A 12622-nucleotide genomic window follows, 5' to 3' on the forward strand; every position below is an offset into this window, starting at 1 on the left:
ATGGCTAGACCATTTCAGTTTCCTCTCAATGGTAACTCCTCGAATGTTGATAGGACTGGGATTCAGTGATGCTGATGCCACTGAGTGTCACGGGACAATGGTTAGAGCCTCTCTTGTTGGAGATGGTCATTGGCTGCCACTTGCGTACCTCGAACGTTACTTGCCACTTGTCAGCCCAAGTCTGGATGTTGTCCAGGTCCTGCTGCATTGGGGTATGAACTTCTTCACTATCTGAGGAGTCACAAATGGTGCAGAATGTTGTGCGGTCATCTGCAAACATCCCCACATCTGACCTTATGATGGAAGGAAGATCATTGATGAAGCAACTGAAGTTGGTTGGTCCGAGGACACTTCCCTGAAAAACTCCTGCAGTGAGATCCTGAGGATTAGATGATTGACCTCCAACCTCTATAATCATCTTCCGTTGTGTCAGGTGTGATTCCAACCAGCAGAGGGTTTTCCCCCTAATTCCCACTGACTCCATTTTAGCTAGGGCACCTTGATGCCATACTCAAAGACTGCCTTGATGTCAAGGGCTATCATTCTCACCTCACCTCTGGTATCTAGCTCTTTGGTCCAAGGAGATGATGAGGTTCAGGAGCTGAGTGGCCTGACGGAACCCAGACTGGGTATCTGTAAGCAGGTTATTGCCAAGTAGCTGCTGCAAGATAGCACTGTTGATGACCCCCTTCCATTACCTTGCTGATGATTGAGAGTAGGCCGATAGTGTAGTAATTGGCTGGGTTGGAATTGTCCTGTTTCTTGTGTACAGGACATACCTGGGCAATTTTCCACATTGCTGGGCAGATGCTGGTGTTGCAGCTGTACTGGAACAGCTTGGCAAGTGGCGCAGCAAGTTCTGGAGCACAAGTCTTTAGGACTATTGCCAAGATTTTGCCTGGGCCCATAGCCTTCACAGTATGCAGTGCTTTCAATGGTTTCTTGATATCATGGGGAGTGAATCTGATTGGCTGCATATTGACGTCTGGGATGCTGGGGTCTTTTGGAGGAGGCCGAGCTGGATCATCTACTCAGCACTTCTGACTGAAGATTTTTGCAAATGCCTCAGCCTTTGCACAGGTGTTCTGGGTTCCTCTATCATTGAGGATGAGTATATTTGTGGAACCTCATCCTCCAGTGAGTTGTTTTATTGTTCACCACCATTCACGGTTGGATGTTGCAGGAGTACAGAGCTTAGATCTGATCCATTATTGAAGTATGCCTGGTGTTGTTCTCGGCATGCCCTCGTGCACTCTTCTTTGAACCCTGGCCTGGTGGTAATGTTAGAGTGGGAGATGTGCCAGGCCAGGAGGTTACAGTTTGTAGTTGAGTACAATTCTGCTGGTACTGATGGCCAAAAGCGCTTCATAGATGCCTAGTCTTGGGCTGTTTAGATTTGTTCGGTCTGTCCCATTTAGCACGGTGGTAGTGCCACAGAATGCGGTGGAGGGTGGCAAGGGCACAGGATAGGGGACTCTGGATGGGGGACTTCAATGACCATCACCAGAAAAGGCTCAGTAGTACCATTTCAATGTGGAGACAGGATTTAGTCTCCACAAATACTGTGTGGTGGTCACTGTCAACAGATACTTCCGCGGCAGGCAAGTTGGTGAGAATGAGGTCAAGTGTGTTTTTCCCTCTTGTGGGTTCCCTCACCACCTGTTGTAGTCCCAGTCTTGTAGGTATGTCCAGTAGGACCAGTACAGCTCGGTCTGTGGTGGTACTACTGAGCCTCTCTTGGTGATGGTCATTGAAGTCCTCCATCCAGAGTACATTCTGTGCCCTTGCCACCCTCAATGCTTCCTCTGATTCATCAGCTGAGGGAGGACAGTACGTTGTAAATGCAGGAGGTTTCCTTGCCCATGTTTAACCTGAAGCCATGAGACTTCATGGGGTCCAGAGTCAATGTTAAGAGTTGCCAGAACAACTCCCTCTCTACTGTGTACCACTGTGCCACCACCTCTGCTAGGTTTGTCTTGCCGGTGAGACAGTACATACCCAGGAATGGTGATGCTGGAGTCTAGAATGTTAACTGTAAGGTATGATTCTCTCAGTACAACTATGTCAGACTGTTGCTTGACTAGTCTTGGCAACTTTGGCATAAGTCCCCAGATATAAGTAAGGAGGACTTTGTAGGGTCAACATGGCTGATTTTGCTGTTGTCGTTTCCAGTGCTTAGGTCGATGCCAGTTTGTCCATCTGGGTTCATTCCTTATTATACAACTGGATGGCTTGCTAGGCCATTTCAGAGGGCATTTTAGAGTCAACCACGTTGCTGTGGGTCTGGTGTGACATATAGGCCAGACCAGGTAAGGACGGCAAGATTCCTCCCCTAAAGGACATTGGGGTTGCTGGGGCAGAGTGGCTTGAAGGGCCTACTCCATGCTCTATTGCCAAATACAAACATACATGCATAAATAAAAATATTCTGTGTACATTTGAATAATGGGCATTGTTTTGAATAGTGGGGAGGAAGAATTCTTCCCCCCCACCCCAAAAAAAAGACTATGAAACAGTTTTTATGGGATAGCAATGAACAGGAATGGTTCTCTTGAGTTCCAAATTTCAAATTCTTGGCTCACTCTTAAAACATTTTAGATTTTCTGCTTTCCCTTCTACCTACCTCCCAGTTTACCGTGACCTGCACAATATTATAGCAGCCTGAATGCAGCCAGGAGAAAGTCTTTGTGGTATTAAGCCCATCTCTCACAATGAAAAGTAATAGCAGCAGTGGACAGCCTAGCACAATTGAACTGAAGAACGATCCAAGTGTTACTCTCGTCTTCTTTTGCACGATCTTTGATGAATGATACTGTCCATATTTTCTCTTCCTAGTCATGTTGATTGACCTGGTTATAGTCATGTTGATTGACCTGGTTATTTATTGCTTTTGAATATGTTTACCTATGTCATTGTGTATAAATTATATTTTAAATCCTTAAATCTTATACTTTTAAGGTTCCTACCTCTCCAGAAGATACTTCAGCTATTATAGAAAGCTGTGGTAGCTCTCTTTCTGTGAAGGGTACTGTGCACTGTAGAGCTTATCTTCATGGCAATAAAACAAAAGTGAAAGATGCCATCCAGGTATGATTTTTATTTTGAGCAAAGTGATTAAAAGATTTTCATTCTCAACTGAAATACTTCCAACAAAGATACAAAATAAACAGGGAAGTATTTTTTTCCTTTGAGTGGCAGACAGTGAAGAACTTCAAATTCTGAGCTCCATATGTATTTTCTTTCTGTCTCTAGAACAGAGGTTCCCAACTTGGGGGTCCACAGACCTCTTGCTTAATGGTATTGGTCCATGGCATAAAAAAAGATTTGGAACCCCTACTCTAGAATAATTACAGTTTTGAGGTTTGTAAAAATCTAATTGTAATTTATTGCACAGAGAAAGCTGAGGATAATTTTTCAATAGATATAAACTTAAGTCTTTTTAAATGTGTCCACTGTAACATTTCCCTGTAAAGTGCAGTGCTTAACAGTGGCAGTTTTTTAAGTTCTCTTCCGAATTAAATGAGATGTGTTTTTGAAATGTTAGTACTTTGATAAATACCTCACTGTAAATTTCTGAATATGCCTGAGTACATAGGAGCATATTCAGAGATGTTATTCCCAAAGGGTTGATTTATCAGATGAGTTGTTCTCCCTTTCCCAAATACCAGAGTGAAACTCTTCTGTCATCAAATTCAGTTTCATTTCAATTTAATGGCCTTGGATCGATTCAAAATACAACCAGTGGAATGACAATCCAGGTTAGGTGCACAGATTACTTTCCAGTAAGATTACAGACCTGAGGTACATTCCTTGTGGAATAAATATAATAGAAGGGTGTGAAATCAGCAGAATGGATTATATTGGCTCAAGTCCTGTGTAAATATTGCATCCTAAAACATCTGATATGGAATCTGCATCTAAACCTCGAAAGTGATTTACTGTCTACCATTTCAATGGTATCATTAGATGGACTTGCAAAAATATTAAAGATTATGAACCTTTTAAGACATTATTCAACATCAGCAGTGAATTTCATTTCTTCCTTTAAAATGTGGGTATCCAAAAAGTTTGTTTTTATTGACTTTGGTTCTTAGTTTTATTCTACGTCCACACTAGACCAGATAATTTTGAAAACGCCAGTTTCGCGTAAAAATGATAGGCGTCCACACCAGGCGTTTTTGAAAATACCTCCGTCCACATTAGAATGGGTATTTGGGCGAATCTCCTCCATGCGCAGGACACGTCTACAGAAAACAAGCGAAGAGGAAATGGTATACTATTTCTGTTTCTGCGGCAGTGTCGTGCTATTTCCTTTGGTCAAAAACTAGAATACCAACAACAACAGCAAAAATAAGTTTTCAACAATGTCTTCAAGGAATCCAAAGAAAACCTCTGCTGGAAAAAGCAGCTATTAATGTAGACAGTAAAGTAAACAATACATGCATGAAGCCGTCGGCCATTGTTGTTGTGGCGTTGGAGGTTGCGTTCAAGGAAACAATGAAATGCAGTCCTGCTGCCACCATCTGTTATGGCACGTCATGACAGCATTTTTAAAAAGCTCTGGTTACCCCATACACACTACACAGCCCAACCGGTGTTTTGAGATTTACACACTCTGGAGAACTCTGTTCTAGAAAAGCTCTGTTTTCAGGGTAGGAATACGCTGTTTCAGTGTGGACGGAGGGTCAAAACGAAGAGAAAAAGCTGCGGTTACGGATTTATACGGTCTAGTGTGGACGTAGCCTAATCTTTAGTTACTGCATCAAAATATTCACACTTAATTATCAAAATATTTTCAACCAACTTCAACTGCAAAACCTGGTACTTAACTTCTGCATTACTTTATTTTTAAGCACATTTCTAGTTAACTTAATGTACTTATGTCTCCAATCCTTAACTATTGATTACTTTGGAGATGGAAGACTGAGTTAAGTGTTCATTTGTAATACAAAGTTTGTCATTTAATTAGGTTTAAGCACAGGATAATATGTAATTAATGTAAAATTGTATATTTTTAGTACCATCCGAACTAATAACTAATTAAAGCAATTTTTTCTTCAGTCACTGAAAAGAGACGTACTGAACACTGTGTTTGTTCGCTGTGAAATGGTATTTGAGGATCAAATTTTAAACAGAAATACCGGTAAGTGACTGCTTAGCCATTGCACACATCTGTGCTGTAGTAATGAAAGTATTTTACCAATAAAATACATAACAGACAATGACTTTGCCTTACAATTATACTTCTCTATTCATTGTGAATGATTCATAGAACTCAAAGGTTAATTATATAGCTTCTATATAACTCATTATTTATTTAGATTCACATTCCTTTTGTGTTGAGGTATTTCCCATTCTAGATAAACTACCTGGGATTCATTCTTGGTGAGTTCTTCTATGAGTCCCTGACTCAGGGGTCTTCTTCATTGATTGATCTCCTGAGACACTTTTGCTATTCATCTCATAAGGAAACCTTTTTAAACTTTTCTTTGCATAGTCATTGCTTAGTTCTTTATTCCAATTTTTGCTGCTATAATTTCATGTTTCTTATATTCAGATTTCTGCTGGTGGTATCCGGTAATTACTTCAACCATTTGGTTCCTTAATTATCAGGATGTTCGTGCTTTTTATAACTAATCAAATTGCCCTTTTCACAGTTACTTCAACCAGTTATTTCATCTATCATTTGTATAATTCACAGTAGGATTTTACAGTGAGTTAGTCCACAGGGCTATAAAGCTGTCTCAGTTATACTGACCAGGTGTCGATGATGTGACATTTCATCGTGCTTCTTTGTGCTGTGGTTCCCAACCTCTCTTCCTAGACATCAGTGTTTCCTAGAGCTTAATGGGATACTTGACATCAGTCTCCCTACTGCAGTATTAGATTTTATCCATGTACTTTAATGGGTGTGTCAAACAAATATTCGTGCATATGTTCAGCGATCAAAAATTTACTGTTTGCATTATAACTGCTTAATTTTAATGTCAACAAGTGAGTTATAATGACACTTAAAGAGCAATATACACTACTTTTCCTGATGAATTGTAGTCCTGTTGATCTTCTAGCACTTGCTTGCTGCTGACTGCAGATTTAAACCTCTTATCCATTATTTATTGAAGGTGAGGACCTCAAAGTGCTAAACATTCTTTATGGTAGTAATAAAGCTTTGTTCTCTGCTACCAAAATTTACTTCTACTGGCTTCAATCAGATCCTAAAAGTTGAGGTGCATTTTTATAGATAATAAATTATTTTGCAGTGATAATGAGTTTTTCAGTGGTGGTCTACTGATGCAAGAAGGGCCTCGCGCAGCAATGAACCATAATTGAACAATTTCCTTTATTCTTTCTGGAGCAGACAGATTAAAATGCCCATCTAAGAGATTACAGAGGAAAATCTCCTAACTCAGAGTATTGGAATGAATTTAGGCACCTGAGAATCTGGGTCAAGGGACTGTCAGATAAGCTGTTTCAAGGAAATGGAGTATGAGATGAAGAGGTGGAAGTGTGTTAGCCATCAAAGGATAGAGACTTAGTCTGTGTAGTTGAATCCTATTGTGCACTTGTGAATTGGGTCCTGGGCTCTAGGAAAGAGTGAGTGTTGACCAATGGATGAACCAGGGGTTGGGGAATGGGGGAAAAGGTTAGTTTGGCCAGCATGAGGGTGACAGATTCTGTGGGATGGTTAACAGGATCATCCAAGAGTGTGGGAATTTAGTAATTAGAGGATTTGTTTATTGAGTAATCAGCTTTGGGGCCATAGGAGGAGCAAAGATTTAAGTCCACAAGGTGATTGGAGGGTCAGGGAAAGTGTAACATTAAACTGCATTGTTCTGGAGTGCCAAATGGCATATGGTCCGTGGACAACTTGGTCTAACTTGCCAGAATAATAGTTGGCACAGACTGGATGGGTTGAAGGACTTGATTCTGTGCTGCAGTGCTTCATGACTCCGACTTGTCAGGCAGCTTGCCAAATGAAACACAAACGAAATGTTTTGACCTCTGTCTGGCATACAAATTAGACCATAAGACATAGGAGCAGAATTAGGCCATTTGGCGCATCAAGTCTGCTCCACCATTCAACCATGGCTGATCTTTTTTTCTTCTTCCATAGCCCCACTGACCAACCTTCTTCCCGTAACCTTGGATGCCGTTCCCAATCAAGAACCTATCAATCTCCTCCTTAAATACACCCAACGACCTGGCCTCCACAGCTGCCTCTAGTAATAAATTCCACAAATTCTGGCAGAAGAAATTTCTCCGCATCTGTTTTAAATGGATGCCCCTCTATGCTGAGGCTGTGCCCTCTTGTCCTAGACTCCCCCACCAGGGAAAACATCCTTTCCACCTCTACTCTGTCTAGGACTTTCAACATTCAAAAGGTTTTAATGAGATCACCCCTCAACCTTCTAAATTCCAGTGATTACAGGCCCAGAGCCATCAAATGTTCCTCCTATGATAACCCTCTCATTCCTGGAATCATCCATGTGAACCTCCTCTGAACCATCTCCAATGCCATCTTTTCTCAGATAAGGAGCCCAAAAATGTTCACTGTACTCAAGGTCAGGCCTCACCAGTGCCTTATAAAGCCTCAGCGTCACATCCCTCTTCTTACATTCTAGACCTCTTGCAATGAATTCTAACATTACATTTTCCTTTTTCACTACTGACTAAACCTGCAAGTTAACCTTTAAGGTGATCTGCCCAAAGACTCCCAAGCCCCTTTACATCTCAGATTTTTAGACTTTCTTTCCGTTCAGAAAATATTCTGCACGTTTATTTCTTCTAACACAGTGCATGACCATTCATTTTCCAACATTGTGTTTCATTTGCCAATTTCTTGCCCATTTTCCTAATCTGTCCAAGTCTTCCTGCAGCCTACCTGTTTCCTCAACACTACCTGCCCCACCCCAATCTTCGTATCATCACAAATGTGGCAACAAAGCCATCTAATCCATCATCTAAGTCACTGATATACCACATAAAAAGAAGCAATCCTAACACCAACCCTTGGTGAACACCACTAGTCACTGGCAGCCAACCAGGAAAGGATCCTTTTATTCACTGCCTCCTACCAATCAGCCAATGCTCTAACCATGCTAGTAACTTTCCTGTAATGCTGTAATACTTGGTAAGCAGCCTCGTGTGGCACCTTGTCAAAGGCTTTCTGAAAATCTAAATATACAACATCCACTTCATTTCCCTTTATCTATCCTACTTGTAATCTCCTCAAAGGATTCCTTTTTTCTTAAGGAAACCATGTTGATTTCATCCTATTGTGTCCTGTGTCACCAAATACTCCAAAACCTCATCCGTAACAGTTGACTCCGGCATCTTCCCAACCACTGTGGTCAGGCTATCTGGTCTATAATTTCCAGTCCTCTAGAACCATACTAGAGTCCAAAGATTCCTGAAAGATCATTGCTAATATCTCCACAGTCTCTACTGCTACCTCTTTCAGAACCCTAGGGTGCAGTTGTTCTGGTCTGGGTGACTATGCACATTTCAGTCTTTCTGCTTTTTGAGTGCATTCTCCCTTGTAATAGTAACTGCACCCACTTCTCTTCCTTCACACACTACAACATCTGGCACACTGTTAGTGTCTTCCACAGTGAAGACTGATAAAAAAAAAATATTAATTGAATTGACTTTATTTAAGGCATCCGTTAGTCTTGCGAGACCATGGATCTGCACCTAGAAAATCTTCACTCTCCAGGGCGCAGGCCTGGGCAAGGTTGTATGCAAGACCAGCAGTTGCCCATGCTGCAAGTCTCCCCTCTCCACGACACCGATGTTGTCCAAGGGAAGGGCATTAGGACCCATACAGCTTGCACCAGTGTCGTTGCAGAGCACCGTGTGATTAAGTGCCTTGCTCAAGGACACAACGTGCTGCCTTGGCTGGGGCTCGAACTCACGACCTTCAGATCGCTAGTCAAATGCCTTAACCACTTGGCCACATGCCCGAATTTTTATTGCACCCTTCATATACATGAGGAGTAAAAATCTTTACGTTATGTTGCTATCTAAATGTGCAATTTATAGTAATTTATAATAGTATGTACAACAGAATAGTCAATATAACATAGAAATACAGTTATGTCAGCATGAGTTAAGCAGTCTGATGGCCTGGTGGAAGAAGCTGTCCCAGAGCCTGTAGGTCCTGGCTTTTATGCTGTGGTACCGTTTCCCAGATGGTAGCAGCTGGAACAGTTTGTGGTTGGGGTGACTCAGGTCCTCAGTGATCCTTCTGGCCCTTTATACATACCTGTCTTTGTAAATGTCCTGAATAGTGGGAAGTTTACATCTACAGATTTGCTGGGCTGTCCGCACCACTCTCTGCAGAGTCCTACGATTAAAGGAGGTACAATTCCCATACCAGTCAGGACGCTCTCAATTGTGCCCCTTTAGAAAGTTCTTAGGATTGGACTTCTGGGTTGAGCATGGAGTGAGTGGGTGCGTGTTAGCGTGGCTCCCGATTTTTATTGAAAATCTACCTGTTTGTCTTTGCCGTATGCTCGAGATAACTGAATATTTAACATTGTGAACAACCCGGGACGTTGCTGGGCACTGAAATGGCAAATAAAATGTACCTTCGAAGTACAACTGGGGAACAAGATAGCGAAGCCTCGAGCAAGAAAGCTGATGTTACAGTAATGGCGCCGTTGCGCACTGCTGGACCTGGACCTGCACTGCCCAATGAATTGGAAAGGCTTCGTTTGCTACTTCTTACTGACATGACGCAAGCGGTGCATTCTGCCCTAAAAAGGGAACTTGAAGATGCTTTGTCACCAGTGAATGCTACCATGGAACAAATTATGTCTTATTACATGTTGTGCGACAAATGCATTCGTGAAGTTGAAGATGACCTGAATGATTGCAGTGACCGACTGATGAGTGCCGAAGCCGCCATTGCAGCATTGCAGAGCGAAAATGCATTTCTGAAGGGAAAGCTAGATGACCTGAAAAATCGGTCACAGAGATCCAATTTGAGAGTGGTCGGCATTCCTGAAAATTTGGAAGGTTTGGACCCTGTTAAATTTATGACCAAGTTTTTTTGACGAAGTGCTGGGGACAAATTTCTTCCCAAGTCTTCTCGTACTTTCGCGTACTCACCGACTCGGGCCTAAACCATCCAGTGTCTCTGAAGCCAAGCAAACGAGACCAAGAACATTCCTGGTTCTCTTTCACTTCTTTCAAGATAAGCAACGCATCATCAATAGACGGAAGCAGGAGCTGTATTTCCGTGGACATCATATGTTTTTTCATGAAGATTTTAGTGCGGAGGTGGGGAGAAAACGAGCAGCTTTCAAGGAGGTGAAATCCCTGCTTTACGGGAAAGGGTTCAGGTTTGGCCTCTTGTATCCTGCCCAGCTCTGGGTCGTGCATGAAGGTAGAAAGCATTATTTCCATACACCAGAGGTGGCCAAAGAGTTTTACCATTCGCGCTGGGGAGAAGAAGAACGAGAAGGGCAATGACTTTTTTTAGGTTATTCATGCAGCATGGAAGGGGCCTCCTGCCGAGACAAACTGTTAATTTTCACAAACCACTTCTTTGTTCATTTTTTCCAGTTTAGTTTGTGGAACATGATCAGGTCGAACTGCTGTGCTGCGGAATCTGATTAACAAAAACTTTCAACCAGCAAAATGTAAATATTTGGGATTTGTATCTCTGGCGTTTAGTTTCCTAGTTTTTTTTTTGTTTTTAATGCTTGGCCTGTGTCATCTTTAGCCTATATATATTAAAGGTAGAATAAGTGATGGAATAAATTTTAAGGAGGGGAACCACCCTAGATCAGATTGAAAGTTTGGTTGTATGGGGAATGCTTTGGAAGTTTTTTGTTTGGTAATGCCTGCAATCATCCTCAGTTGGGAGGTAGATCTAGGTTTCGGGGGTTAATTGGGTTTTTTTGTTGTTTGTGTAAAGGGGTGGGGGGAGCGTTTTGGGGGATTACCATGGCAGCTTATTCTTTTGTGTGTTACGGATTGGCCAGACTTTCCTTTCATTGTGCGTTATTGTGTGCAACTTGTGCCCTCGCACTCTTTTGGATTGTAGGCCCTGTGTGTCTTTTGATATGGTTAACGTGAGTGTTGCTGATGGCGGCCACCCTGTGAGGTTTATTTCTTGGAATGTAAAGGAGCTCAATGGTCCTGTTAAAAGAGCTAAAGTTTTCTCTCATCTGAAACAATTAAAAGCAGATATACTGTTTTTACAAGAGACACATTTAAGAGTGGAAGACCATAATAGACTTCGTAAAGCATGGATTAGTCAGGTTTTTCATTCCAGATTTAATAGCAGGTCCAGGGGGGTGGCAATCCTAATCACCAAAAGAATGCAGTTTACACCATCTGATGTAATCAGTGACCCTAATGGTCACTTTATTATAGTCTCTGGATCTCTCTTTCAGATACCTGTCATTTTGGTAAATGTTTATGCCCCTAACTGGGATGACGTCCACTTTGCAAATAAGATTTTGTCATTAATACCTAACCTGAATACACACCAGCCAATCTTTTCAGGAGATTTGAACTGTGCTATTGACCCACTGCTTGATAGGTCTAGCTCTAGGGGAACATTTTATGGTATGGCAATGGCCTTCTCGATGTTTATGCAACAAAATGGTTATATGGATCCTTGGAGACTTTTGAATCCATGAGTTAGGCAATTCTCTTTCTTTTCTCATGTTCACCACTCCTATTCCAGGCTAGACTATTTCTTTATATATAGCTCCTTGATACCAATGATTAGACAAATTGAGTATACTGCTATAGTTATATCTGATCACTCGCCCGTGAAACTGGACCTGTTATCCTTTAAACGTTAGAGAACGGCCTCTGTGGAGACTTAACCCCCTTTCGCTTTCCAATGAGAAATATTGTGGTTACATATCAGCTAACATTGACGCATTCTTCGAGACTAACAAAACTGTGTCGGCATCGTACTCTTTACTTCGGGAAACTTTAAAAGCTTACTTGAGGGGTCAAATAATATCTTGTACTTCACATGCCAATAAAGAGCGTAGGAAGGAAATGCAAGTGTTATTGCAATCTATTTTGGACCTGGATAGGCAATATTCTGAGGCACCCACTGCGGAATTATATAAAAGCCAAGCTGATTTGCAAGCAAAGTTTAATCTTCTATCTACAAACCTATCAGAACAACTAATTCTTAAAACACGTGGCCTCTATTATGAATAAGGTGACAAGGCGAGCCAGCTTATGGCTCATCAGTTGAAGCGTTAAGCTGCATCACGACTTATTCCCCAGATAAGAGACACGCACCAAAACTTGACAAGCAATCCAAAAGAGATTAATAACATCTTTGCAACTTTTAATTCCTCTCTGTATACCTCAGAGTTTCCCTCAGATATAACAAATATGGAACATTTTTTAGATAATTTGGAAATACCAACTCTTGAACCAGAGGAGGTGGAGAATTTAGATCGGGCTCTTGGGCAGGAAGAGATTAATAATGCCATTATGGCTATGCAGAGTGGTAAGTCCCCAGGTCCTGATGGTTATTCGATATAATTTTATAAGAAATTTAAGGATAAGCTCATATTGGTCCTTCTAGAAGTGTTTCAGGAATCTTTGGAGAACAGTTCCTTACCCCCTACTCTTTCAC

At 41.6% G+C, this 12622-nt stretch overlaps 1 protein-coding gene across 5 annotated transcripts in view; it reads left to right on the forward strand.

Moving 5' to 3' along the window:
- odr4 (odr-4 GPCR localization factor homolog) overlaps positions 1-12622 on the forward strand; it is a 100246-nt gene that overhangs the window by 56905 nt on the left and 30719 nt on the right. For all 5 annotated transcript variants that reach the window (XM_072273960.1, XM_072273959.1, XM_072273958.1 and 2 more), the window contains 2 exons: positions 2959-3087; positions 5062-5143. In XM_072273960.1, coding sequence (XP_072130061.1) covers positions 2959-3087; positions 5062-5143 — 211 coding nt within the window. The remainder of the gene's footprint in view (positions 1-2958; positions 3088-5061; positions 5144-12622) is intronic.

The sequence above is a fragment of the Mobula birostris genome, chromosome 12 (assembly GCF_030028105.1).
Source record: "Mobula birostris isolate sMobBir1 chromosome 12, sMobBir1.hap1, whole genome shotgun sequence".
NCBI classification, from domain to species: Eukaryota; Metazoa; Chordata; class Chondrichthyes; order Myliobatiformes; family Myliobatidae; genus Mobula; species Mobula birostris.